Raw genomic sequence first — 26,255 nt, 5'->3', positions numbered from 1 at the left:
CCTCCCGACAGAACTGGCTGAAGCGGATTCAGATGGGTCCAAGTCCAGGCAGGTTCAGCTGTCATATCAGGGCACAGCAGGGCCCAGGCCCTCTAGGGCTGCACCCCTCCCTTGGGAGAAGGCCTCAGAGTAAAATGGAGGGCAGGTCCCAGGAGAGAGACACTCAGGGGAGGGGGCCGAGGTCTGGCGGGGAGTCACGGCCTCCGCCCACCATCCCTGAATGCTTGGAAGGTGCACCACGGGCTCAGGACAAAAGCAAGGGCATCGGCCACCTAGGGGAGGTGGTGATGTGCAGGCAAACTCACCCTCCACGGGGCAGAATAAGTGCTGATACGCAGACTTTGATGATTTCTTGGGTGTAACTGCTTCCGCCATAGCCAGCTCGAAGCTCCCAGCCTGTGAAAACTAGCTCTCGGAGCTCCGAATATTTAGAAACGGCCTCTCCAGGGCTTGCAGGAGCTGCGGCAGCACCCACACGGCAAATGGGGGGAGATGGGAGGGGCCAGGATTTCTGGCTGCAGCCCCTGCTGAATTCTTTCCTTCCAAAGCGTTCTGGAGCTGTCTGGGCCTCACGGAGCTGCCGGCCAGCCCTCATTCACCCACACAGCCTCCAAGCTCTGACCAGACACAGGCCACAGGCCACAGAAGTTTGGAGACCAGACACAGACCCTGTGGAGTGGGGCTGGCTCTGGACTCTCAAGCACCCACCAATAGATCCTTCCGTGAGCCCACAGGGGAGTAAGTGTGTCTAAGATTGGTGCTCCTTCCACTGTGGACCTCAATCCTGGAGCGGGGTGGGGGGCCATGACAGGCTGCAGATAGGTTAGCCCCGCAGCAATGATTCCCTCACACTGAGAGAGAAGGGGTTGAGAAAGGGAAAATTCCAAGAGCCAAGCCCCTGCCTCTCAGAACCAGGGATGTCCCTGGGTGTCTGTGTTTGGCTCGGGGAAGGGGGCGTCAGCCTGCTGGTGAGAACCACAGGGAGGCAGGGAGTGGCGTCTCCCCTCTCTACCGCTCAGAACATCACTTAGGTGTGGGGATGGCCCTGCTCTATCCCTACTGGGGGTTTTGCCGTTGGGTTTGCAGAATCCTCAGTTGCTATTGGAAACCGTGATGTCACTGGCAGGGGGTGGAGCTTCAGCCATCCTTTGAGTTAGGGAAGTGAAGCACTCTCTAGGGGTGTGGGGACAAAGAATTAGGATCCTGAGGGTGAGAGGGACAAGGGAGGTTCTGGAAAGGGGCAAGAGGAGTGGGGGCTGGGAGTGAATGAGGAGAGGTGCGGAAGAGTAGCAGCAGGGGTATGAGACGTCTATCCTTGCACACACCTCACCAGAGCAAGCGCTTTCTGACGTCTAACCCTGGCCGTATCCACTACAAACACAACTCCCTCTGGCCTCCGCTTCTCCATGACTGATTTGGGTCCAGACCCCCAGACTCTCCTGGAAGATCCAGGTCAGCGTGGGGGGGCAGCCACTGTCACCCTTTCTATTCTTCTCAACCCTCAGGGGGTCCAAATCACATGGCCAGGCAGATGGGGTTTATCCCTCATTTTTGAGCCTTTTGGAAGGGGAGTCGCACGGCCCCTCCCCCAGAGGCACGGCTTAGGGCCTCTCCACACCCCCAGGTCTCCAGCCAGCAGAATCAGGCCCCGAAATACCGTTGACTATGCGTGAAGACTCGTGCACGCGCGTGTACCCACACACACACACAAACTGCCAAGACACATTTGGCCATGTTAAAAGGCATGCCAGGCAGCTGCAGTGACACGAACCCCACTAACCTCTGTAAACTCATCTCCCCGCAGCGCACGGTCCCAGCGACCCCTCCAAACACACCTGCGCGCACACGCACGCTCGCGCCCAGCCCCCCCCATAGATGCTCGCACCAACGCAGGCGCACACTCCGGCGCGGGAGGCGCCCCTCCGTATTGGGAAGCGGGGGCGGCGGGAGGAGCAGGAGACGCCAGCCCCGCTCGCGGCTCCGCAGCTGCCGCGGTCGCCGCAGCGCCGGGACCAGGACCAGCGAAGCCCGCGGGGGAGCCGCAGCTGCGGCGTCCTCTGCGCGCCGGGCGCCCGGAGCCGCGCCGGGACCCGCTTCAGCACCGCGGACAGCGCCAGCCGCTCCGCCCGGCGTGGGACCCCCGCGCGCCCGGCACCCGGCCCCGCGGCCGCTTGCTCGGGGGCCCTCTTCCCTCCCGCAGACCCCGGGGCACTACGGCTCCGCGGGAAGACGTGGCGTCGTCCCCAGCCCGCGGGACCGGGCGCGCGCAGGACGGCCGGGACACCCCGCTGGGGATGCGCCGAGGGCCCCGTGTTCGCGCTGCCCAGAGCTAGGGCTCTCCCCGGAGCCCATGAGCACCATGCGTCTGCTGACACTCGCCCTGCTTTTCTCCTGCTCCTTCGCCCGCGCCGCCTGCGACCCCAAGATCGTCAACATCGGGGCTGTGCTGAGCACGCGGAAGCACGAGCAGATGTTCCGTGAGGCCGTGAGCCAGGCCAACAAGCGGCACGGCTCCTGGAAGATCCAACTCAACGCCACCTCCGTCACGCACAAGCCCAACGCCATCCAGATGGCCCTGTCGGTGTGCGAGGACCTCATCTCCAGCCAGGTGCCCGCCAGCCCCGCCCCACTGCGCGGCTCTTACCCTCCCCCACACCTTCCCACCTTCCTTCCTCCCCCCTCCATCCCTCCTACTGTCCCAGTTTCATCCCACCCCTTCCTAGCCCTCCGGGGAGAGGACCCCTATGCCCGCTGGCTCCTGCTGGAAAGGGCTGGTCTCACCAGCAGCCAAACGCCAGTCCCCCATCTTGCTCCCCGCCCCCCCCCACTGGTCACCTGCTACGCTGGTCAGTCCCCACAAGGTTCCAGGGCTCCAGGGCTCCAGTCCTGACCCCTGTGTGCATACGTGAGGCAAGAATTTCATGGTTTGCTTCATCACTGTGTCCGTGAGGGGTGGGTGTCCCGGGCTTATGGGCAGACGTGCTCTCCCAGCCACAAGCCGCACTATGCGCACGTCTTTAAGCAGGATGGGGCCTGGGGCCATCTTTGTCTCCGCTTCTAGACCTCCTTCCCTTCCTCCTTCCCCTTCCCCCACCCATGGGTTTGACGGAGATGGGAAATGGCCCAGGTGTTGAAGCAGGGTGTTCTGGAGGGTGGGAGTGGGGACTGTGCTTGTGGGAGGTGTCAGGGCACAGCGTGGGAGCCACTGACAGCCAGCGCTGCGGGGGAGGACATGACTCCTAGGATTTTGCCTGTCGGAGCTGCCCGCCCCTGTGCCGAGCTGCCTGCTGAATCCCAATGAACCCACGGGAGCACTGCAATGCAGCCTTTATGTAAGCGCCGGGCTGACGCTCGGCCGAACGCAGGCTCACCAGGCAGACACCCACATCTGCGGGCATCGGCGGGCGGGCACACTCACTTGTGCACGCATTCACGCCTGTGCTCGTGCACACAGACGCCTAGACTTGCACTAGCAACATTCACGTACATCGGCATCACAATGGACTGCACGCGCTCACTCACAGCACCCGCCCAACACACGGGCACACCCACGGACACGGAGCTCTGGGGCCACACAGCGCTCAGCACACCCAGGTGCACATGCTCACACGGACGCCATCATGCACGCGCACGCACACACACGGAGACATGTTGGGCATACATTTACACGCACGTGTCGTCCAGCACACACTTGTGAACACCTGCCTGGTCCGATGCTCACGCAGACACAGACTGGGCGCTTTTGGGTGCAGACGGGGGGTGAGGGCCCGGGGAGGAAGAGCGAGTCCAGACAGCTCCTGCTGCAGAGGCTGGGGGCTGAGCTTTCTCAGGGATCTCCCCCTCCTCACAAGCCACCTCCCTGCTCCCAGCCCTGAGCAGTAGAGATAGGACTGGGGGAAGCCTTTGTGGCCAGCAGCTTAGGTCACGTGTCCCATCTGGGGTGAGGGACAGATGTGAAGAAGTGGAGTTAGAGAATCCAGGTGGAGCCTTTCTGGGGACCCCTCCTCCCACTCCTAGTTACTGTCTGTGTGCACTGTTCCCTCGGAGAACAGCCAGTGCCGGGAGCACTGGCGAGGGCAGCAGCTGCCCCTTCGGGAGCACAGCCGAAGGGAAGGGCTCTGCTAGCGCGGCGGCGCAGGAAGAGGTAGGGCCTGGGGCTGCAGGGGGAAGGTGGAGCTGGGACAGACATGGACCTTCTAATGTGAGGCCGGCAGGGAACGGCCAAGCCCTCGGCTCCACGCCATCCCCCTTCCCCTGCCTTGGAGGACTGAGCCACCGGCTTCAGACCTGCCCGCAGGAGCCGGCCGTGGCCTGGGCAGGAAGGCTAGGCTGCACCCCCCAGCCCGGCACCTCCCTTCCCCTCGAGAATGGAGTCGGTGCTCAAAGTCAGGACTGGGTCTTGTTCGAACCAGGCTGAGCTCAGCCGGTCCTGGAAGAACCTGCAGAAGGACCGAGGACTCCGTGGCTCCTCGCCCGGCTCCTCCCGACAGAGCCCAGTCTGCAGTATCACACGGAGACGTTCTGGGGCAGCTCTCCATTTCGGGAGCCCTGGCCTCCGTACCCAGGAGGAGGGACAGTGGGTGGCGCGGGTGAGCTGGTCAGCACGCGGCAGGACCAACCACTCTGGCCACCCCGTGGGGCGATGTGTGGCTCCAGGGACATCCCAAGAACAGTCTTTGTCCTTCCTCTCAAGGTCTGAATACACACCCCAAAGCAGTCCCTCCAGTGAAAGGGGGTGAAGGCAGGCCCCGCCAGGGAAAGTACGGGAGGTCCATTGTCCCCTCGTGTGTCCTGTCTGCCCCCTGGACTCTTGCTCTGCCCCTGCCTCAGCCTTCAGTTGTCCTCCTCTCTGAGGGTGGTTACGGGGTCTTGTCCCCTTGCCGGGGGCGCGTGCCCCGTGGGCGGCACGTGCACGCACACGAGGCCCCTGGGCTTCCCCAGCCCGGCCTGCTAAGTTCAGCCTCCGCTGCCCCGGGCAGCCAGCTCCAGGGCGGTGCCCATCCCACCTTCACCCCCACCTTGAGCTGACCCTGTCCCCTGTGTCCACAGGTCTACGCCATCCTAGTTAGCCACCCACCTACCCCCAACGACCACTTCACTCCCACCCCCGTGTCCTACACAGCCGGCTTCTACCGCATCCCCGTCCTGGGGCTGACCACCCGTATGTCCATCTACTCAGACAAGGTAAGCCTGACCACTCAATGGGGGCCCCGCCGGCTCTGTTCCTGTGTTCAGACCCAGTGGCTGAGTGCTGCCGCCCAGGGCCACTGGCAGCTGCCCTGGGGGAGGGGGGAGGGCGGAGGCACGGACGTGCTCAGACCACGGGCTCTGGGCTTGAGGAGCAGCAGGATGAGACGAGAGCTCATGCATTCACGCATGTTCACACACTCACACGTGTACACAGAGCCGAAGACACACGCACGCGCATGCACACTGGGGTGCGTTCTCCTCGCAGACGAACTCGGACTCGCACAGATGTACAGCTACAGACACACCTGCGTGCACACAAACACATTCCCGGGAACGCTCGGGGGCTCTCACACACGCCCACACATGCACGCTCCCACACACTCGCAGCACGCACACTTACATACCTTCACATCACGTTCCGGCGCACACACACACTCCCGTGAGCACTCAGGTGCTCTTACGCATGCACACACGCCCACAGTCACCGTGACACTGTGTCCCCCACACTCATGCTCCACACACACACACACTCATAAGCACAGCCAAGCACTTATACTCATGCCCACACACGGACACACACTCACTTTGGCAGGTGACAGGCACCAATAACGAGCCCTCGGAAGCGCAGAGTCCCCACAGGCTGGGAGAAGGGACAGACGGGTGATTTTGGGAAGCTGGAGGGGGCGCTGCGGGGGGAGGAAAAGCTGGCAGGGGTGCACCACACAGCCACGAGGTTGTGGGTCCCCGCCCTTCCCCCGCAGGGCACAGGTGGAAAAGATGTCCACATGGGTGCAGGAGGACAGAGGATGCCGCTCGTGGCAGGAGAGGCTAGTCTGGGGTCTACAGGTCCCGGGGGCGGCCAGCATCACCACTCAGCAGCATATAGGACACTTGTGGTCCCCAGCGGGGGTGGGGGTCTGGCTGGAGCCATCCAGCCCAGGAGCAGCAGCTGGAAGCATCAAGAGGTCACCGAGTTGGTATCCCATAGGGGCGGGAACTCGTTCTGGGTCACACAGCTCTCCCACAGCATCTGCCCATGACCTGGGCACAAGAGCTGGGGAAGCCAAGAGCCACCAAGAGGCTGGGAGGGCCCCACAGCCTTCTCCACATCCTCCTCCGGACCTTGGGCTCCCTGCAGACAGATCAGGAAGGATCAGACAAGGCGCCATGTGCCAGAGGCTTCCCGGTCTCCCATCCTCTCCAAGTTCATCTTGCCAGGAGCTCACATTTCTAGATAAAGCTTCCTAAGGCGTGGAGGTCATCCCAGCTGGGGCCAGGGAGGTCTGGGGAGGTCAGGGATGGGTGTGTCCAGAGGCAAGGGAAAGTGAGGCCAGAGTCAAAGTTTCTCCAGGAGGCCCCCAGGGGAGGAGGCCGGTTGGAGGCTGGAGCAGCAGCCCCTTCCTGCGGCTCCGGAAGCCCCAGCATGTAGCTGAGGCATCCAAACTGAGCCGGTGCACTTAGCCTTTGGGGGCAGACAAGTGGGGGATCCTGTCCTGTGCCCTCCAACCTCCTTAGCTCTCTGGCACCAGACCCCTCATATGCAAGAGGAAGGAACTGTGCTCTGCCCCGGGAAAGTGGCTGGGAGGAGGTGCCCTGTGCCAGGGCAGAACCCTAGCTCAGATTCAGATCGCAGCCCAAGTCTCTGGTCCAGCGTGAGGTCAAACCTAATGACCTAACCTCACAAGTCCGTCCTGGCCCCACTCATGGTCCCAACCCACTGCCAGTCTGTGCCCAGCACACAGACTGTGAAGGCCTGGGTCAGAGCCAGCCCAAGACCCCGACTACAACCCCCTTGCTGCCGCACTGACAAGTGGGTGAAGGCTGGAGGCAAAGGGGCCTTCTTGTGCTCAGGTTCCAAGGCACTGCCCCCAGGCCACAAAGACGGAGCAGGTGGGAAAGCGATGTGGTCATCTCAGAAGACCATGAGATCAGCACGGGACTAGCGTTTCCTGGGTAGACACGGAGGAGCGAGACCGAGGAGGGCAGAGCGTGCTGCGTGCTCCTGTCCCGCCGTGCCCTGTGCTGGCCGGTACAGGGACATACAGAGTAGGGCAGGGTCCGCAGGCAACCACCTCTGGACTTGCAGACAAGATGTAGTTAACCCCAAATCAAGAGTTCTGGCAAACACTACTGTTCTGTGCATTTGGGAAGGAGCCCCGTGAAAGCCCCAGTGGGGATCTCTGAGAGGCTGCTGCAGGGGGAGGCCGCCAGGGAGAAGGGGGGGCTCACCCCAGGGACAGTCCCGGGGACCTCATGTCTGTCCCGGAGCCGCTGGGCAGACGTGGAGCTGCCGTTTCTCAGACCCGAGGGCGCTGGGGGGGGGGGTGTGCGGGGCAGCAGTGGGGCGGGTCCCTGACTCTGGCAGGTGTCCCGGGTGCTGTGAGCGCAGAGCTAGGAGGAGGCAGGGTCCCGGGGCATGCGGTCCGCTCGGTGGGGAGGGCGCCCCCCGCGCCCCCCGCGCCCCCCTCAGCCCCGCGCCTGTCCCCGCAGAGCATCCACCTGAGCTTCCTCCGCACCGTGCCGCCCTACTCGCACCAGTCCAGCGTGTGGTTCGAGATGATGCGCGTGTACAGCTGGAACCACGTCATCCTCCTGGTCAGCGACGACCACGAGGGCAGGGCCGCGCAGAAGCGCCTGGAGACGCTGCTGGAGGAGCGCGAGTCCAAGGTGAGCCCGGGCGGCGGGCGGGCGGCGCAGCAGGAGCCGCCGAGGCGCCGCGGCGGCAGGAGCAGGAGCCGCCGGCCTGTGTCTGTGGCCCGTGTGTGACACCCTCTCTTTCCATCGTGCATGGTCAGCACCACCACGTCTGGCGAGCGCCCGCCCCGGCCTGTTCTCGGCTCATTTCACTCGCTTTGCCATTAGTCCGAATCTCCTTCGTGTCAGTCCCTGCGGGGCGAGGGCAGGACCACCTGGAGCTCCGCAAACACCCCACCCCGCCCGCCGCCCCCTCCGCCCCCTCCGCCCGGGGCTGCGGGGCCCGCCCCCACCCCGCCCCCGGCCCCGCCCCGGCCCCGCCCCGTCCCCACCCCGGCCCCCGCCCCCACTCCGCCCGCGTCCGCCCCCACCCCGCCCTCCGCAGTCCCCACCCCCCCGGCCCCGCCCCGCGTGGCCCCGCCCCCTACCCGTCCCCTCCCCTCTCCCCCCCAGCCCCATTGGCCTTAGGGCCGCCACAATCTTGCGTCGTGCCCCTCTCCCAAAGGCGCCGGGTCTCTCCCTCCCTGCATCCCACGACCTCCCCACCCCGGCCACCCTCCCCCCCTCAGCCGCCCATCGTCCTCACCAGAGCTCATCCTCGGACATCTGCCGCCCCCTCCCCTCGGCCTGGGCTCTGCCCCCTTCAGGCCTCCCACACTCCCCCCACTGAGCCCCGAGGCTGTCGCCCCCCACTCCCCTGGTGAGGCTGGGCTCCCTCCCGGCGCTGGATACAGCAACAGCCCCAGCCCGGCCCCCACTCCGGGGGAGCGCAGAGAGAGCAGATTTATGGGGGGTCCAGGTGACCCCCGGCCCCTTCCTTGCCCGCCCCCCATGGCCAGCTTGAGGAGGCCCAGGGTCCCGCCTTCACGTAGGCCGGAGCCCTGAGCGCTCAACCCCAGGGCCATGGCCCTCAGTTAGGACGGGCGGGGAGGGGGGGCGCAAGCCACGCAGAGCGGGGGAGGCCTAGGCTGCGGCGGGCGAGGAGGCCAGACCGAGGGGCTGGCGGGGAGCATGTTCTGTCCGTGAAGTCAGAGCTGGCTTCAACCAACTTAGTGCCAACCGCAGGCCCCCATAGGCCCCTGAGGGATTAGAGGGCACCGGCTGGGGTGGGTGAAGCCAGAGGGCAGACTCAGAGGGTCCTGGGGGGAGCCCACGGGGGGGGGGGGGGGGGGGGGGGGGAGATCGGCTGAGTCTAAGAGGGAGGGCGGACTACCAGTGCTAAGGGCCCCCACCCCTCCCAAGACAGCATCTCCCAGTGCCTGGCAGGCTGAGCCCCCTCCTGGTGGGCCCACCTGGGGCTGCACACACTCACTCACACGCTTGCCAGCCGTCTCCGTGCACACCCACCCATGTGCACTCATGCTCTCAGGGATGTGCCATTCCCAAGACGATCCCCTCACACTTCACACCCTCCCCTGCCAGAGACCGCACATGGACAGGCCCGCAGGCCTGGAGCCAACGGACACACTTACCCCACCAACTCACACACGGGCCCACACACGCCCCGGCTCACACATGCACACGCGCCCACACGCCTGCGCACACGCGGACACACGTGCCTGCGCACACGTGTCCCTGCACACACATGCCCACACACATGCTCACACATGCCTGCACACACGTGCACATGCCCACACACGGCCTACACGCGTGCTCGCACACCTGTGTTCCCATGTGCACGCACCTACACACGTGCCCCAGATGCACACACATGCCGACAAGCGTGCCCCCCACAGACACCAACACACGTGCCTGCAATGCACGCACGTGCCTGCACACACGCCCACACACACACGTGACCACGCGCACACGAGTGTGCAGATGGCCCTGGCCCTCATTTCTCCACCAAAAACCTGTGTGGACTTGCACACAGACGCGCACAGGTGCACACACACAACCTTCACACTCGCTCTCCTGTGCACACGTGGGCCGACAGGTGTATACACGCCCGTCAGTGAGAACAGGCACCCGGGCCTCTAGGGGAGACAGAGGGGAGGAGGCCAAGAGGGGAGGGACCAAGGGGACAGGGCGTGAGGGAGGCACTGCTCACCCCCATGCAGGACTGCCTGGGGCGGGCTGGGCACTGCCGGGACCACAGGGCAGGTGCATGGCAGGGGCTGGGGGGGGCGGCAGATGGGGCCCCAGAGGGACACGTTGGTATTGGGACAGACAGGGTGCCCTTCCTCCCAAGTGTGACCTTTTCTGAGAGCACAGCTCCGCGGCCGGGAGCCCCCAGCGGCCTGGCCCCCCTGCCCCCAGCGCCCCGGCCCCCAGCCCCGCCCGGGCCGCGGTGTTTGCGAGCTCCAGGTACGCGCCCGTCTGCACACGCGCCGAGGAGGTGGTGTGGTTGCTTTAGCGCCGTCATTTTCAACCGTTTATAATCTTCTTCTGTGTCTGCATATTTTCTCTGTGCACATTATTCATCAGAGTAAAAAAAGGAACTATGAAAACCTCGACCAACTGTCCTATGACAACAAGCGCGGACCCAAGGTATATTTGCATGGACGTGCACGCCACCCACCGACTAGGGAGCCCTGGCCTCCGGCGCCTCGGCCACGGGGCCGCTGTTGGCCTGGCCGCGCCGCGCCGCGGGCCTGAGCCTTGAGGAGAGTGAGGTTGTGAGGCAGGCAGCCGCAGGCAGGACAGGGCAGGAGCAGGCCGCCTGGGTGCCCGCAGCCCGCCCACCGCGGCCTCAGCCCCGGGCCTGCCCCGAGAAGCAGGCACGGCCGGCCGCAGGAGGAGCTGCTCTCCGGGAAGTGCATGCGAATCTCCGGGACCCCCAGGGCTTCCTCGAGGAACCCAGGAGGGCGCCCGCCTGCCCCTGTTGGTCCAGCTGCTCCCGCAGGGGCCTGCAGGGTCGGCCCGAGAGGACCTCCCGTGGTTTTGGAAAAGTCGGCCCTATCTCTGCTCCCGGTTGCATTCCAAAACTCTTTTCTGTTTCCTGTCCGCTGCACGCATCCTCTGAGTCTCGGCCCACCTCCGCTTGCATGCTCAGTGCAGAAGTGAGGACAGGAGAGAGCTGGAGTGAGAGCAGGAGAGCGAGCAGGCTGAAGAAGGACGGCACGTGAGGCCAGGCCAGGCCAGGCAGGAGCCGGGCAGGCAGGTGCACAGTGCAGGTGGCAGGTGCGGGCCGCGGTGGCCCTAGCTAAGCTGTCTCTGGGCTCCTAGCAGCATCAGCCCGCCTCTCGCCCCTGAGGCACTACGCCCCTGCCCCAGCCACCGGCTGACACTCCCGCTCACACCGCAGGCGGAGAAGGTGCTGCAGTTCGACCCGGGGACCAAGAACGTGACCGCGCTGCTGATGGAGGCTCGGGAGCTGGAGGCCCGCGTCATCATCCTCTCCGCCAGGTGAGGCTGGCCTGGGCCCTGCCCCCTACTTCACCGAGACCCTGGCCAGGGGCACTGTGGGGCTGATGCTGAGTTTCAGCTTCCCAAGTGCCATGGCCGAGGAGAGCCCCCCCCGCGCCCCTCTCCCCACGGACACCTGGAGACCCGGCCGGTGCCGTGCCCTCTACTTGTCCATCCTTCCTCCTTCCGGTCACCTGTTGCTGCTTGCTCTGAGATGGGGGATGGACGAGTCCCTGCTCTCGGAAGGCAGACATGGTCTAAGGGGAGAGAGGTGACCCAGGACTCTGGGAGCTGGGCTCAGAGGCAGACGCCGGGGAAGGGACATGTGGGTGTGCAGGTGAACCCAGGGGAGAAGGCCACAGCAGGGAGGGAGCCAGAGTCCAAGGACGGAAGGATTGGAGCGGCTGGAGTGGGCAGTAGGAAAAGGGAACTGGTTAGGGACCTGTGGAAACCAGGCTGGAGCCAGCCAGGACCTGACCCCCAGGTTGACCTTGGAAATGAGACCCCAGCCAAAGTCTCTGTCTGTAAATGGCTAAGTTCCCCCTGGGAAGGGAACATCCAGGCCCCTAGACTAGAAAAAGGACGAGCCCGGAGGGTCCACAGGGACACACCACAGTCTGCCCTTTCCTAGAAGTGCCACTGGACCCCAACAGCGTGGGGAAAAATGGGGTCACCGGCCCAGAGGAGTGTTCCCCAAATGCTGCTGTCCGCCAGACCACAAAGAGGAAGCAGTCCTCTGAGCTGCAGCAGGTGTCCCTTCGGACATCAGTCAACACAGCCCTGACACAGAGCCCGGTGCCCGCCTCCTGGTGCTGGGGTGGGGGCGGGCCACGAAGGTTCCGTGGGCCAGATGGCAGGGAGCTCTGTGCTCGCTGCAGCCGGGAGCTCGTCCCGTCTGCCCCTGGCTGACCCGGGCTCACGCCAACCCTCTGGCCCTGGGACTTGTGGGGAGGACTCCGGGAGAAAGGTGTAGGTCAGGGGGCTGCCCCATCCCTCCCAGGGCAAGCGCTGCCCAGACTGAGCCTACACGGAAAGCCCCAGCAGATCCTCACGTTTGGTTTCCCAATTGGTTTCTACGCCCTCATTCACCATGGGGCTTGAGAGAGGTTCAGGGGATCTGGCGGGATCAAAGGATGTGTGGGTGGGTGGACCAGCAGACAGACAGACGGGCAAACGGACAGTCAGCTAACCACCAGCAGGCCCCTTCCACCAGGACAGAGCGACCTGAGGAACTCCTTATGCCAAAACGCAGGTGTCCAGCTGTTGGGCGCTTGTGCGAAGGGTGAGGTCACCTTGAACTAGATCCACTCAGCCCTCCCCTTCTCAGCGGAGTGGTCGCCAGGACACGGCCGGAAAGCCATGGGCAACAGCGAACCAAAGACTCCCCGCCGCACCCAGGTCCCAGCAGAGGGCGGGCCACTTTTTCGGCTGTTTTCCTTGCTCCGTAATGGCCCGCGCCGCACTGCAAAGCCCCCCGTGGGGGCTGGGAGGGGCCTGCAGTGGGTCGCCCTCCCCAGGCTCAAGGACAGCTTTGGCAGGGGTGGATCCAGCGAAAAGCTCAGTCTGGGGCAGGCTACGTGGTCCTGTCGAACAGCTACACACACGGACTCTGCACGTGCACCACATACACGAATGCGCATGAGGACACACACATCACACGCACACACACAAACATGACACACGTGCATCACATGCACACGCATCACATGCTCGCGGCACACACGTCACACACACGTGCACGCACGCACACACGACACACAGCAACGCACACACATGCACAAAAGCCCAAATAAACCTGCACGTGCCCAGAGGCACACAGCATACTCACACCACTCACACACACTCCTTGTGTACACACCCACAATGTGCAAACACCATGTACACACCAGGCACAATACACGCCAAGCGTCCACACACACGTGTGCGTCGTACCGTACACATACGCACACGAGACTTTCACACACACACTATCCGCGCACATAGAGGCACAGCGTGGCACGCACCACACACACTTCTACCCAGACCGGCGCACGCTTCTGTACACGTGCACATGTGTAGTCACGCATACACGCCACACGCCGCCACACTGCGCACCCACACCTGCCCCACACGTGTACGACACTTCGACAAGGCCGAGCAGGCACAGCCGCCACACAGCCGCCAAGGCGCCTCTCGGGTCTGCATGAGGCCCCTCCCTGGATGTTAAGACTAGAAGGGACCCCTCCCCTCACAGCGGGGCTGCTGGGAACAGAGGCGACAGAGGGCCCTGGGCTGCCCAGCGCGCCCAGGTCCCCGGGAACCAGGGAGGCGAGCACAGGTCCCCTTGGCCCTGGTACTCCCCGACACATTGGCTCCGCCTTCGTCAGGGCCAGTGAGAGCACATTCTGGAGAGACCTCACAAGCCAGTCCTAATTTTTGAGCAATTTTCTACGGAGGGCAGACAGTTCATCTCTCAAAGTTCATTCTTACCTTCCGGAGATTGTCTTCTCCGGGACCGACTGCTTCCCTCAGACAGTTTGACAGAACCATCCGGGCTTTGCCTACAACTTTTTACCAGTGATCACGATTCCCACAGACACAAGCCCAGGCGTGCGCTCAGTCCGCTCAGCCAGACGTCGCAGACATGAAGGTGTCCCGCAGATGGGCTTCTCTGCCAGCCTCAGTGGGCTGCCGGTGCCCCTGCAGATGCAGCGCTGGCTTCGCTGGGCCGTCCTGGCTGGAGGCGGTCCTCGGTCACGGGGCTGGTGCTGCCCGGGGCACCTCTCTGTGTGTGGCTTCCATCTGACAGGAGCACGTGATGTAGAGGGAGCACGGAAGGTCTGCATTTCCTCGCTGGCTAACCTTTGAGAAAATTGGGAGCAGACCCCTTAGGGAGTCTAGAGCCGCCTCAGTTTCCAGAGTCAGTCATTGTGAAAATAACCCAACACTCAGACGGTCTGCCCAACCCCTCCGGACCCTGCGGTAGCAAATGTCAGCTGTGTTCCAGGCCCATCTGGGGCCGGGTCCAGGCTGGCAGGGAAGGGAAGGCGGGGGGAGGGGCAGGACCCCCAGGGGCCCCCATAGCTCCACCAGACCCAGGATGCTTGTCCCGACATCCCGACGAGGAGAGCCTTCGAGGACCAGGTGCACAGGGAATCACCTGTAAGGACACCCCGAGAGCTCAGGATCATATTTGCCTCCAAGGCCAGGCCCTGCCCTGCATCCCGCCGGCACCTGGCTCTGGGCGGCAGGACACGCACAGCGGCTGTGCAGCCTCCTGAGTGGGGGCAGCGACTCTCGCTGCACCGCAGGGGACAGTTCCTGGGCATGGGGTCCCACCCACATCTGACCAACCTGGAGCATGCCTGGCCCCTTGTCCCGCATGTGTGGGTGGGGGCAACCGGAGGGCGCGCAGCTTGTCCAGGAGGGCGCAGGAGCATGGACTGGCTGTCCACACACAGCCCACAGGGAGAGCACTGATCCCGCTGCATAGGGACTCCACGATAATTAAATACGAGAGTCTGTAAAGTGCTCAGAGCAGGGCCTGGCACCTGGTGATCTCGTGGGCAAGCGATCAATCCGCAGTGACCCTTGACCCTGCTCCCCAAGGCAGGAGCCAACAAGAGAGGCCGGAAACTCTGGGGGGTCTGGGCCCCACACCCCTTCCCACCCTCCACCCCGTCCCCTCCCCTTCCCGCTGTTGTGGGCGCGGGGTAAGGGGTGTCTCCTGGCCCAGGTGTGGGCTGGCGATGCAGGCTGGCACCGGTCCCTCTGCACCGTCACTGGACGCAGGAGGACCGGAGGCGGCAGTGGCCCTGGGCCTATCACCGCTGCAGTGTCCCCAGGCCCGTTTCCAGGCAAGGGCATAGCTGGGGGAGGGGCGGGGGGGGCGCCCAGACTCCAGAAGAGAACGTGAGAACTGAGAGCAGCCCAGGCCCGGCGGGGAAAGGCTAGAGTCCTGGCCCGTCACCCCGCTCTGCCCCACAGCGAGGACGATGCTGCCACCGTGTACCGCGCAGCCGCGATGCTGAACATGACGGGCTCCGGGTACGTGTGGCTGGTGGGGGAGCGCGAGATCTCAGGGAACGCTCTGCGCTACGCCCCCGACGGTGAGTGCGGGGCCTCTGGGGTCGGGTGGGCGGGGCGTCCCCAGGACTCTAAGCCCACCGCCCTGGCCCCAGGCATCATCGGGCTGCAGCTCATCAATGGCAAGAACGAGTCCGCGCACATTAGCGACGCCGTGGGCGTGGTGGCCCAGGCCGTGCACGAGCTGCTGGAGAAGGAGAACATCACCGACCCGCCCCGCGGCTGCGTGGGCAACACCAACATCTGGAAGACCGGGCCGCTCTTCAAGAGGTGGGCGGGGCCTCTGTTCAAGAGCTGGGCGGGGCCTCTGCAAGAGCTGGGCGGGGCCTCTGCAAGAGCTGGGCGGGGCCGCTCTTCGAGAGGTGGGCGGGGCATCTCTTCAGAGGGTGGGCGGGGCCTCTTCCGGGGTGGGCGGGCATCTCTCCAGGAGGTGGGGCCTTTCCCGGGGTGGGCGGGCATCTCTCCAGGAGGTGGGGCCTTTCCCGGGGTGGGCGGGCATCTCTCCAGGAGGTGGGCGGGGCCTCCTCCGGGTGGGCGGGGCCTCTCCGGAGACGGGAGTGGTTCTCTTGGGCAGCTGGTCCCGGGTCCAACCGAGGCAGTCGTCTTCCTCACGTCCCTCCTCTTCCCCCAACTCTTCCACCCCGCCTGCACTGTGCTAATCGCCCGCCTCATTCCCGACACGGACAGAGCGCCTCTGAGGGCAGTGCCGTCGCGGCTCCTCCACTGCTCCTGGCCCCGCCTGTTAACGCCGCAGCCAAGGCTGCGACCCGCCCCAGCTACACGAGGCAGCGACAACCCTCGGCAGGAAGCTCCTGCTCCACATGGGGACGGGGGCTTCCAGGGGCCCAGCAGATCAGACAAAGGAGGCCCCCAGGATGGAGCCCAAGCCTGTAGAGAGCCAGGGTAGGCCAGATGCCCAAGTGGATGGCCACAGGGGGCAGGAATTAACTCGCAGCGTCCTGGACACCATGCGGCCCTGCCCATCACCAGACGCCCCCCCTCCCCGCCCGCCGCCGGCTGCAAACACCGAGCAGCAGGTGCAGACCACAGTTCTGGGGCCCACAACGGAGCACGCACGCAACACAGGTCTCCGCAGCATGTGGCGTGCGCACAGACTCAGAGGCACACGTACAAGACAGGACCTCAGCCCTACCTCCCCCACTTGCTGGTAACCAGGCTACCGGCTCCTACCTGGGCTTACTCCTCCTCATTTGAGAAGCAAGGATGGCTGCTGGGAGGGAACATCCCAACCTGCAGAAAGCCCTCCACTAGGGTCTGGGGCTCAGGAGCCACTGGCGACCATAGCTGAATTGTCTGTCGGCGCCGGCAGCCGGGCATGCCACCCACCAGATGCCCAGCATGAGCGTCTGACGCCTGCTGATCTTTCCTTCTTGAGATTGAGGCAGAAGAAGGGGCTCGGGCTCTGAAGGCCAGGGAGAGGAGCTTTGCTGATAAGTCTGCCCACGCCGCCCCTCTGCAGAGTGCTGATGTCTTCTAAGTATGCTGACGGGGTGACCGGCCGAGTGGAGTTCAACGAGGACGGGGACCGGAAGTTCGCTAACTACAGCATCATGAACCTGCAGAACCGCAAGCTGGTGCAAGTGGGCGTCTACAATGGCACCCATGTAGGTGGGGGTCATGAGGGGGTGGGGGCTGGGGCCTTAGGGTCCTGGGGCCAAGACCCCCGCGTGGCCACCCTCCATCTCATACTCCCACCCCCAGGTCATCCCCAACGACAGGAAGATCATCTGGCCAGGTGGAGAGACAGAGAAGCCCCGAGGGTACCAGATGTCCACCAGGCTGAAGGTGGGGAGCCTGCCGCTCTGTGCCAGTGTCGGCAGCCCGACTCTCCAGCCAGCTCCTCAGGCCCAGAGGAGGGGACAGTGAGGCCAGCGACAGTGACGGAAGGAAGTGGGGAATGGCAGGCACCTGGCTGTTGTAGCCCACGCCCGGCACCACAGAGGAACAGGGAGAGCAGGTGCAGGGAGGAGAGGGAGGGGGAGCCCCACGGGTTCTCCACTTAGGTCGGGGAGGCCTGTGGGTCAGGGCTCTCCTGGGGAGGCACTGGTGGGGACAGAGGCCACCCGGTGGCTCTTCAGTGGACTCCGGCTCCGGCACTCTCCGTCCTGAGTCCTGGGTCTTGAGATGCCACTTCCGCGCCCCTCATCACTCCTCTGGGTGGCCCTCCCCACCTCCGTCCCCAGGCTTCACAGCCTCCTGTTGTGACCCAGTCGAACTGTCCTTTTGGCCCTGTCACGCACCGCCTGGCCATTCCCCATAGCAGGCTGCTCCCTCCTTGGCTCTCTCCCTGGGCCTCTGGGAGCCCCTCCTTGGCTGGCCTTTCCCCTCCAGATTTCCCTTCCTTGCTCCTGTGGCCTCATCCCTCCTCCACGGTCGTCCCCCTTCACGGCAGGCAGAGTTGTCTTCTCCAAAGCCATTGGATACTTCGTATTGAAAGTCTGAGAGTAGGAGCCCAGTGATGGCCGGATGGGCCCGTTCAGCTTGCCGGATGCAGATGGCTTTATACACACCGATTTTTTTAAAAACCACAAACATGTATTGCTTTTATGATAGAAAAACTTTTTTTTTTTTAAACATGATGAAAGTTTAAAAGTAATAAGCTCCTCCCCGGGCTCCCCATCCCCGGAAGGGGAAGGTCAAATGCTGCCTTTGCGGCCAAGACGGTGAATGGCCGAGACAGTGAGCGGCAGGGACGGTGAACGGAAGGGACCGTGAGCGGCTGCGACCGTGAACGGCAGAGACCGTGAGCGGCAGCGACCGTGAGTGGCAGCGACCGTGAGCGGCAGGGACGGTGAGAGACAGCGACGGTGAGCGGCAGAGACCGTGAGCGGCAGGGACGGTGAGCGGCAGGGACCGTGAACGGCAGAGACCGTGAGCGGCAGCGACCGTGAGCGGCAGGGACGGTGAGCGGCAGGGACGGTGAGAGACAGCGACGGTGAGCGGCAGAGACCGTGAACGGCAGCGACCGTGAACAGCCCATCCCCGCAGACCCATCCTCCCCCGTGTGCCACGAGACCGTCCCCCTCAGACTGACCCCTGCCTACTCTACATGCCCAATTCCAACATCGCCTCCTCTGGGGCCCTCGTCAGTCCCCCGTGTCCTCACCTCCAGGGTCTGGGCCCATGAAAGACAGGAAGAGAGAACCCCAGCATGAGCTTCAAGGGGGCCCTGGGTTGAGACAAGCTACAAGAGAGAGCACAGTGACCACAGAGGAAAGAGGAAAGCAGCAAAGCTGGGGGGTCAAATACCCTCTGCTGTGGAGGCTGAGGGCCGGGAGAGGCCAGGTGATCCGACTGGGGACATTCTTGTAGGGCCCCGGGGTCCTGTGCAGATTGGGAGTGGATGCCACACATGGCCCTGTCCTCATGGTGGGCAGTGGGGGGAGGATGGGTGCCCTGGGTCGGGACAGGGAGTTCTTCATCCCTGAGAAATCAGAGAATGTGCTGGCTGGGCTGGGCACTCCAGCAGAGTCTGACGGAGGGATTGGTGCTTAAGCCAATACCCCAAAGACAAATGGCCAAGAGGAGGGGACAGTGTTTCAGGAGGCCATGTGCCTTCTGAACGCTGAGTAGTCTGGGGACCCTCCCGGGGACAGCAGGCAGATGTTGCTGATGGTGACTGGGCAAGACGAGCTGGGCAGAGGGGCAGCGGCTGGAGGTGGGGGGATGTCAGGGATTTGGAGGGCATCCAGGGCCGTCCAGGAGCTTAGGGTGAGTGGTCCAGGCTGGGTCTTCTCCCCTCCCCACCGCCCCCCCAGATTGTGACGATCCACCAGGAGCCTTTCGTGTATGTCAAGCCCACGCTGAGCGACGGCACATGCAAGGAGGAGTTCACTGTCAATGGGGACCCGGTCAAGAAAGTGATCTGCACCGGGCCCAACGACACGTCGCCGGGCAGCCGTGAGCGCGGGGCTCGGGCGCGGGCGCGGGGGCGGGGCGGGGCGGCGCGGAGGAGCCGGGAGCCCCGCGCTGACGGCCTCTGTTGGCCCCCCAGCTCGCCACACTGTGCCTCAGTGCTGCTACGGCTTCTGCATCGACCTGCTCATCAAGCTGGCGCGGACCATGAACTTCACCTACGAGGTGCACCTGGTGGCTGATGGCAAGTTCGGCACGCAAGAGCGGGTACGCGTGGGTTGCCGCGAGCCACGAGGGACGGTCCGAGGGGACGCAGTCGGGCTAGGGACAGGGCCCGCGGTGGGCGGGGCCTGCGGCGGGGCGGGGGGCGGGGCCCGCGGACGGGGGTGGGGTCTGGAGTGGGTGGACCCAGGAGCCGGGCGGGGGCAGGGGCGGGTCGCTGGACGGCGGTGTGGCCCGCAGGTGAACAACAGCAACAAGAAGGAGTGGAATGGGATGATGGGCGAGCTGCTCAGCGGGCAGGCGGACATGATCGTGGCGCCGCTGACCATCAACAACGAGCGAGCGCAGTACATCGAGTTCTCCAAGCCCTTCAAGTACCAGGGCCTGACCATTCTGGTGAAGAAGGTGGGCAGGGCCCGGGGGCTGGGCGGCGCGGGGCGAGAGGAGGTCCTAAGTGAGCTGGGCGGGGGGCGCTGACAGCCTGTCCACCCGCAGGAGATCCCCCGCAGCACGCTGGACTCGTTCATGCAGCCCTTCCAGAGCACGCTGTGGCTGCTGGTGGGGCTGTCGGTGCACGTGGTGGCCGTGATGCTGTACCTGCTGGACCGCTTCAGGTGAGCGCGGCCGGGGGGCGGACACCTCCAGCTGCGGGGCGGGCGGAGCGGGGCGAGGGGGCGGGGCAGGGCTGTCCCTGCCGCCCTCTCCCGCCCGCCCTCTGTGCCCGCAGCCCCTTTGGCCGGTTCAAGGTGAACAGTGAAGAGGAGGAGGAGGACGCGCTGACCCTGTCTTCCGCCATGTGGTTCTCCTGGGGCGTTCTGCTCAACTCCGGTATCGGGGAAGGTGAGGCCACGCACCGGCCGGCTCCGGCTCTGCCCCTTCCCACCGGCCAGGAGCCGACTGTCCTCTGACTGTCCTCTGCCCGCAGGCGCCCCCCGGAGCTTCTCAGCGCGCATCCTGGGCATGGTGTGGGCCGGCTTTGCCATGATCATCGTGGCCTCCTACACCGCCAACTTGGCGGCCTTCCTGGTGCTGGACCGGCCGGAGGAGCGCATCACGGGCATCAACGACCCACGGGTGAGGCCTGGCCCACAGGGGGCGGGAAGCGTGAGGTCAGCGGAGCTCTGCCTTGGGTGGGCCCCAGGAGCAGCCCCGAAGCCTGCCTCTAACCCTGCAGCTGAGGAACCCGTCGGACAAGTTCATCTACGCCACGGTGAAGCAGAGCTCGGTGGACATCTACTTCCGACGGCAGGTGGAGCTGAGCACCATGTACCGGCACATGGAGAAGCACAACTACGAGAGCGCGGCGGAGGCCATCCAGGCCGTGCGGGACAAGTGAGGGGCCGGGCGGGCGGAACAAGGGAGGGGGACAGACGCATCACAAGCTGGGGGATGGGTGAGTGGGACAAGTGAGGGGATGGATGGGCAGGACAAGTGAGGCGGGAGGGCCGGGGAGGGGATCCACCCCACGGGAAGTGGAGTGTCCGGGCTGGATGGGAAGCACGGGACGGAGGTGAGGTTTCCAGGTGGGCAGGATGCAGGAAGGCAAGGGGCAGAGGCGAGGGTAGCCCGGTTGGGCGGGGCCCCTGTGACCCCCAGCCCCACCCACAGCAAGCTTCATGCCTTCATCTGGGACTCGGCGGTGCTGGAGTTCGAGGCCTCGCAGAAGTGCGACCTGGTGACCACTGGCGAGCTGTTCTTCCGCTCGGGCTTTGGCATCGGCATGCGCAAGGACAGCCCCTGGAAGCAGAACGTGTCCCTGTCCATCCTCAAGTGAGTCCCTGTCCATCCTCAAGTGGGTGCCTTGCCCGCCGCCTACTGCCCTTCCCCCTTCCCCAAGGGGCTCCCACCAGAGTCTAGCCCCTCCCCAGAGTGAGACCCTCCCACCGGGGCACACAGACGCTGCCTCCCGCACGGGGGTTCAGGCCCTGGCCCTGGCGCGCCGCCCACTGCAGGACGCCCCCTCCCAGGTCCCACGAGAATGGCTTCATGGAAGACCTGGACAAGACGTGGGTGCGGTACCAGGAGTGCGACTCGCGCAGCAACGCCCCCGCTACCCTCACCTTTGAGAACATGGCAGGTGGGTCCCTCCCCACGTCCCTCCACGCCCCTGCGGACACCGGCGGGGCTCTCCAAGGGGCCCACGGCGCGGCCCGCTGCCAGCTGAGGTCCCGGGTCCTGGCCCACAGGGGTCTTCATGCTGGTGGCGGGCGGCATCGTGGCGGGGATCTTCCTGATCTTCATCGAGATCGCCTACAAGCGGCACAAGGACGCCCGCCGGAAACAGATGCAGCTGGCCTTCGCGGCCGTGAACGTGTGGCGGAAGAACCTGCAGGTAGGACGGCCGCCCTCCGAGGCCCCGGCCCGGCCCTGGCCCTCCTCCGTTCCCACAGGCCGGAGCCCTGGCTCAGGCTCCCCGGAGCCCGTGCGGGCAGGACCGGAGCCACAGCCCGGGGCAGCGTGGCCGGGGTGGGGGGGGCCACCCGCAGGTGGAGGCCCCCTGCAAAGCCCGGCGCCGCGCCTCCGCCTGGCCCCTCTGTCTCCAGAGTCGCCCGCCGGCACCCATTCTAGGAAGGCGAACTGAGGCAGGGTAAGACAGGGACCCACCTGGGTGTGGCACGTGAGTCCGAGACACATGCTGCCCTCGCCGCCCCGTGCCTCTCCGTGGCACCCACCAGGGACCCCCTTCCCTGCCGCCCTGCTGTGTTCTGTGCTCCACGACTGCAGCCTGGATCGGGCTAGCTGGCCCTGCCCGGCACCCCAGGCCGTGTCTGTGGGAACTTGCTGCCGGCAGGAAACAGGTTGCCCATGGGGCCGCCACAGCCCCTCCAGGATAGGGCAGGCACTGCGGCCTGTGCGGGCCTGTGCGCTCGAGCCCCACAGCTCAGTTCTGGCTTCGTTCATCTCTTCTCTTTCTCTGGGGCCTCCCCAGAGCCCGTGTCCGGGGACGAAGTTGATGTTCAGAGAGGGAGGGCCATGGGGGGAACGGGTTGCTGGAGCCCCAAACCTCTCATCGGCCGACTCTTGCTCTTGGGACCCGGTCACTGCCCTCACCAGCGGGCACAGGGCCCTCCTGGCCATCAGACCCAGGCCAGGGTCGGAAGCCGCCTCCATCTGTCTCTCCAGCTCATCTTGCCGCCTGCCTTGGCCCTCTAGCCCCTTCCTGAATCTTGGTGTCCCCCCTCAGGGGACAGCACGGCTGGCAGGGCCCAAGGGGCGACTCCCCCAGTGCTTGGGGGACCCTCCTCCTTGGGACACCTGTAGCCCAGGGTCACCCAGGAGCCAGGGAGCTCCGGCCAACCTCCCAGGAAGAGAGCCAGACGGGACTCCCCGCCCGCCCCCCACCCCCGGAAGCCCAGCCCCAGCGCGAGCGAGGTCAGGCCCGAGAGCCGGCAGGAGCAGAGGCTGCCTGCGCGTGTTCGGCCGCGGGTCCGTCCGTCCAGCACAGGGAGGCAGGCAGGAGCGAGGGCCTGCGCGGCCGGCCAGGCTGGGCAGCAGCCCCCGAGCAGCAGGCGAGGGCAGGTGCGGCCGCCCGCCTTGGCTGTCTAATCACTGTGCGTGTTCGTTTTAGGATAGAAAGAGTGGTAGAGCAGAGCCCGACCCCAAAAAGAAAGCCACATTTAGGGCAATCACCTCCACCCTGGCCTCCAGCTTCAAGAGACGTAGGTCCTCCAAAGACACGGTAAGGGGAAGAACGCCCGGTCCTGCGTCTCCGACTCCGACCTCGCCCGCCCCCGTGTCTGTGTCCCGTGCGTCAGGCGTGCCCCGCCCTCACCATCCCACCGCCCCGCCCCCGCCCGCTGTGGCCCTTCGGCCTTCATCTCTACTGGCCCGGCACACGAGGTCTTCGCTCTCTCTCGGGCCCTTTCCGGGTCCTTCCTCCCACGGGCCCTCACCGGGTCCTCTTTCCCCGTGTGTCTCTGCGTTGGTCTGCCCCCATGCCATGACGCCACGCGCCATCTTGAAGCTGTTGTCATGTCGTTGGTCAGCCAGTCGGCCTCTGAGCCCAGGGCCCCTGGGAGCCCCGAGCCGGTCGGTCCCGGACGCCTCACCTGTCGGGAGGCCACGCCACCTCTCTGGGACACCCGTTTCTCCGGCCTCGCCCAGGGGAGCCCACTGCCCTCTCTGCCCACTTGCGGCCTCCAGGGAGGGGTGGCTGTCCTGTCCCATCCGCCCATCTGTCTGGCCGCCAGCCCCGCCACCCAGACACCTGTCTCACGTGTCTCACCAGAGCCATGCCTGTTGCATCCCCTCCGTGTGGTCTCTGTGTGGGCCGGGGCTGGGGGCCGGGCCCGGCTCCATCCGGGTGGACGGCTGGGGCCTGGAACTGGAACAGGCCCCCAGTCGCAGGGGACCGTCAGGCGGGCACTGGGAGGCACCAGAGGGGGTGGAGCCCACTCCAGGCTGAGCTGCGGCCTGCAGCGCCGGAGTCACTGAGGCTCCCAGGCAGGAGGGCCCTGCAGGGAGACAAGCGCTCAGCTCCTGACCCTCCGGCCCCTCCCCACAGGGTGTCAGAGGAGGCCGCCTGCCTTGGGCAGCTCGGGATCACACCAGCTGTGTGCACTCGGAGTAAAGCCCTTAAAATGGACCCAGCCTCGTTAGGGGCACCCCGGTCCAAGGTGGGGAGAGGGACGGCCCAGACTTAGCACTGCCCTTGGCCTCCCTGCAGTCCAGGGCCCGGCTTGGCCTCCTTCCGGCAGCGGCTTATGCTCCGAGGTGGACACAGGGTCTGCACCCACCCACCCAGCCACACACACACACACAGCGCACTGGAAAGGGGGCAGATGTCCAAGACACAGACAGGGCTTGGCACAGAATGATCCCAGGTCAGGGAGAAGCTGCAGGGGCCCCTTGAGGGGCCCGTGAGGCCTGGCTGCGGAGGGGCTTGGCACTGGGAGGGCAGCTGCAGAGGGAGGGGCCGGGAGCTGGGAGCCCAGCCTGGGGCTTCCCGGGCCCGAGAAAGTGGACAGAGCCTGAGCCGGGGCCCTGCCAAGGGGTTCAGGAAGAGATCCAAGACCAGAGAGGGGAGGTGGGGGGCAGGCCTGGGGAGAGGGCACCGTCATAGGCAGCACCTCCAGGGAGGGGCACAGAAGTCACACAGGTCATAGGCTGTTTGGTGAGGGTGCCCGTGACTCCCCCCAGTCCCCCACCCAAAGAAAACCCTCGTGCCCCTTAGCTGGTCCAGGTGCGACTCCGAGACCTTCGAGGTGCCTTTCCGGGGACACAGTCCCAGCAGACTCTGCCCGAGCCTCTGCAGGCACCAGGGACCATCTCCCAGGCCGGCCCTGAGGCCACGGGGCATGTGGGGCTGGACCTGGCCTGTCGGGGTGACTGGGGTGCTGCCGGCTGGAGGGGCTGGGTGGGGGAGGGCAACCCGGTTCCCATCCTGTTCCAGGCTGGGCACCCGCTTGGAGGGAGGCCCGGGTGGGGGGCTCTGCGGGGAGGGGAGGGGCCGGTCTGGCCGCTACGATCCTCTGGCCCTGTCCTGTGGCCGGTCTGGGCCCCGGGCAGCACTGGGCGCTCAGGGCTGGGGCCAGCGGGTATTGATTGTTGGTTCTTATTTATAGAGCACCGGGGGTGGACGCGGCGCTTTGCAAAACCAAAAAGACACAGTGCTGCCGCGACGCGCTATTGAGAGGGAGGAGGGCCGGCTGCAGATGTGTGCCCGTCATAGGGAGAGCTGAGACGCCCTGCCCGCCCTCCTCTGCCCCCCTCCCCCGCAGACAGACAGACAGATGGACGGGACAGCGGCCCGGCCCACGCAGAGTCCCGGAGCACGACGGGGTCAGGGGGAGGAGCGCCCCCCAGCCTCCCCCAGGCCGCGCCCGCCCGCCCGCCGGTCGGCCGGCTGGCCGGCCCACCCGTCCCGGCCCTGCGCGAGCCCCCGGGCGTGGGGGCTAACGGGCTGCCTTGTCTGTGTATTTCTATTTTGCAGCAGTACCATCCCACTGATATCACGGGCACGCTCAACCTCTCAGATCCCTCGGTCAGCACCGTGGTGTGAGGCCCCCGGAGGCGCCCACCTGCCCAGTTAGCCCGGCCAAGGACACTGATGGGTCCTGCTGCTCGGGAAGGCCTGAGGGAAGCCCACCCGCCCAAGACTGCCCACCCTGGGCCTCCCGTCTGTCTGTCCGCCCTGCTGCCTGGTGGGCAGCCCCTGCTGGACCGAGGCTCGGACCAGAGCGGCTGAGGACAGGCCAGAGCTGAGCTGGCTGGGCAGGGCCACAGGGCACTCCGGCAGAGGCAGGGGCCCTGGGGTCTCTAAGCAGTGGGGGAGAGGGGCTACCCTGGCCCCGGAGGGACTTGGAGCAGAGACTGAAGCCCCGTCCTTCCCCAGCCACTACCAGAGCCACAGTGGGGGTGCAAGGCCCCACCTGGCTGGGTCATCCCCCCCTCCCCCACCGTTCCCCAGCTCCTGCTCTGGGCAGCCTCGGCTCCGCCCCTCTCCTTTTCTCACCCTTCTCGCCTCTTCTCCGCCAGCCCGCATCCATCCAGCTGGCCCTGCCCCTCCCCAAGGGCTGAGCCGGACCCTCGGCAGGCAGCTGCCTCCCAGCGCTGCGCTGGGGTCCTCGGCCGCCTCTGACCCTTTGCTCCGGTGTCCCGAGGGCCGCGCCGGCTCTCCGCCTCCTCCAGCCCGCAGCCCAGGATAGGCTTCCCCACTCGCGCTGGCTGGGGACGCCCTCAGCCCTGCCCTCCGACTTGTACAGGCCCAGCCCTTCCAGTGCCGAGCGCGTGCCTTCCCCGTGCGGCCCGTGCGCAGCCGCGCGCTGCCCCTCCGCCCAGGGGCCCGGCGCGCGCTGCCCCCGACCCGGTTTGTGCAGTGGTGATGTCTAAAGGAATGTCACGAAAATTTCTGTGTCGCT

At 65.6% G+C, this 26,255-nt stretch overlaps 1 protein-coding gene across 8 annotated transcripts; it reads left to right on the top strand.

Annotated features, from left to right (window-relative positions):
- The first annotated feature begins 1,954 nt into the window (after nucleotides 1–1,954).
- GRIN1 (glutamate ionotropic receptor NMDA type subunit 1) lies at nucleotides 1,955–26,242 on the top strand. Of its 8 annotated transcripts, XR_006820788.1 has the most exons (22): nucleotides 1,955–2,608; nucleotides 5,050–5,184; nucleotides 7,681–7,857; nucleotides 10,312–10,374; nucleotides 11,132–11,232; nucleotides 15,199–15,320; nucleotides 15,393–15,567; nucleotides 16,778–16,922; nucleotides 17,020–17,103; nucleotides 19,077–19,218; nucleotides 19,313–19,440; nucleotides 19,636–19,800; nucleotides 19,891–20,009; nucleotides 20,123–20,235; nucleotides 20,321–20,469; nucleotides 20,570–20,727; nucleotides 21,004–21,165; nucleotides 21,363–21,472; nucleotides 21,582–21,727; nucleotides 22,964–23,074; nucleotides 24,960–25,176; nucleotides 25,328–26,242. XR_006820788.1 is itself a non-coding variant. In XM_046022779.1 (21 exons), the coding sequence occupies exons 1-21, from the start codon at nucleotides 2,351–2,353 to the stop codon at nucleotides 25,394–25,396; spliced, it is 2,832 nt and encodes a 943-aa protein (XP_045878735.1). In that variant the 5' UTR covers nucleotides 2,238–2,350; the 3' UTR covers nucleotides 25,397–26,242. The 8 variants fall into 8 exon arrangements, 4 of the variants coding, with proteins under 4 accessions (XP_045878735.1, XP_045878736.1, XP_045878737.1 ...); XR_006820789.1 differs by lacking the exon at nucleotides 10,312–10,374; XR_006820790.1 differs by lacking the exon at nucleotides 22,964–23,074 and having other exon boundaries at nucleotides 2,238–2,608.
- Nucleotides 26,243–26,255: the final 13 nt, after the last annotated feature.

Source organism: Meles meles, chromosome 11, assembly GCF_922984935.1.
Source record: "Meles meles chromosome 11, mMelMel3.1 paternal haplotype, whole genome shotgun sequence".
Taxonomy (NCBI): Eukaryota; Metazoa; Chordata; class Mammalia; order Carnivora; family Mustelidae; genus Meles; species Meles meles.
This window is presented reverse-complemented; position numbering and strand designations above follow the sequence as displayed.

Excerpts from the sequence above, each read along its gene's own strand:
- GRIN1 (XM_046022779.1), top strand. The coding sequence starts at position 2,351 with ATGAGCACCATGCGTCTGCTGACACTCGCCCTGCTTTTCTCCTGCTCC. Across the intron at positions 17,104-19,076 it reads AGATGTCCACCAGGCTGAAG|ATTGTGACGATCCACCAGGA; the intron begins GTGGGGAGCCTG and ends CCGCCCCCCCAG. Across the intron at positions 19,441-19,635 it reads AGTTCGGCACGCAAGAGCGG|GTGAACAACAGCAACAAGAA; the intron begins GTACGCGTGGGT and ends TGTGGCCCGCAG.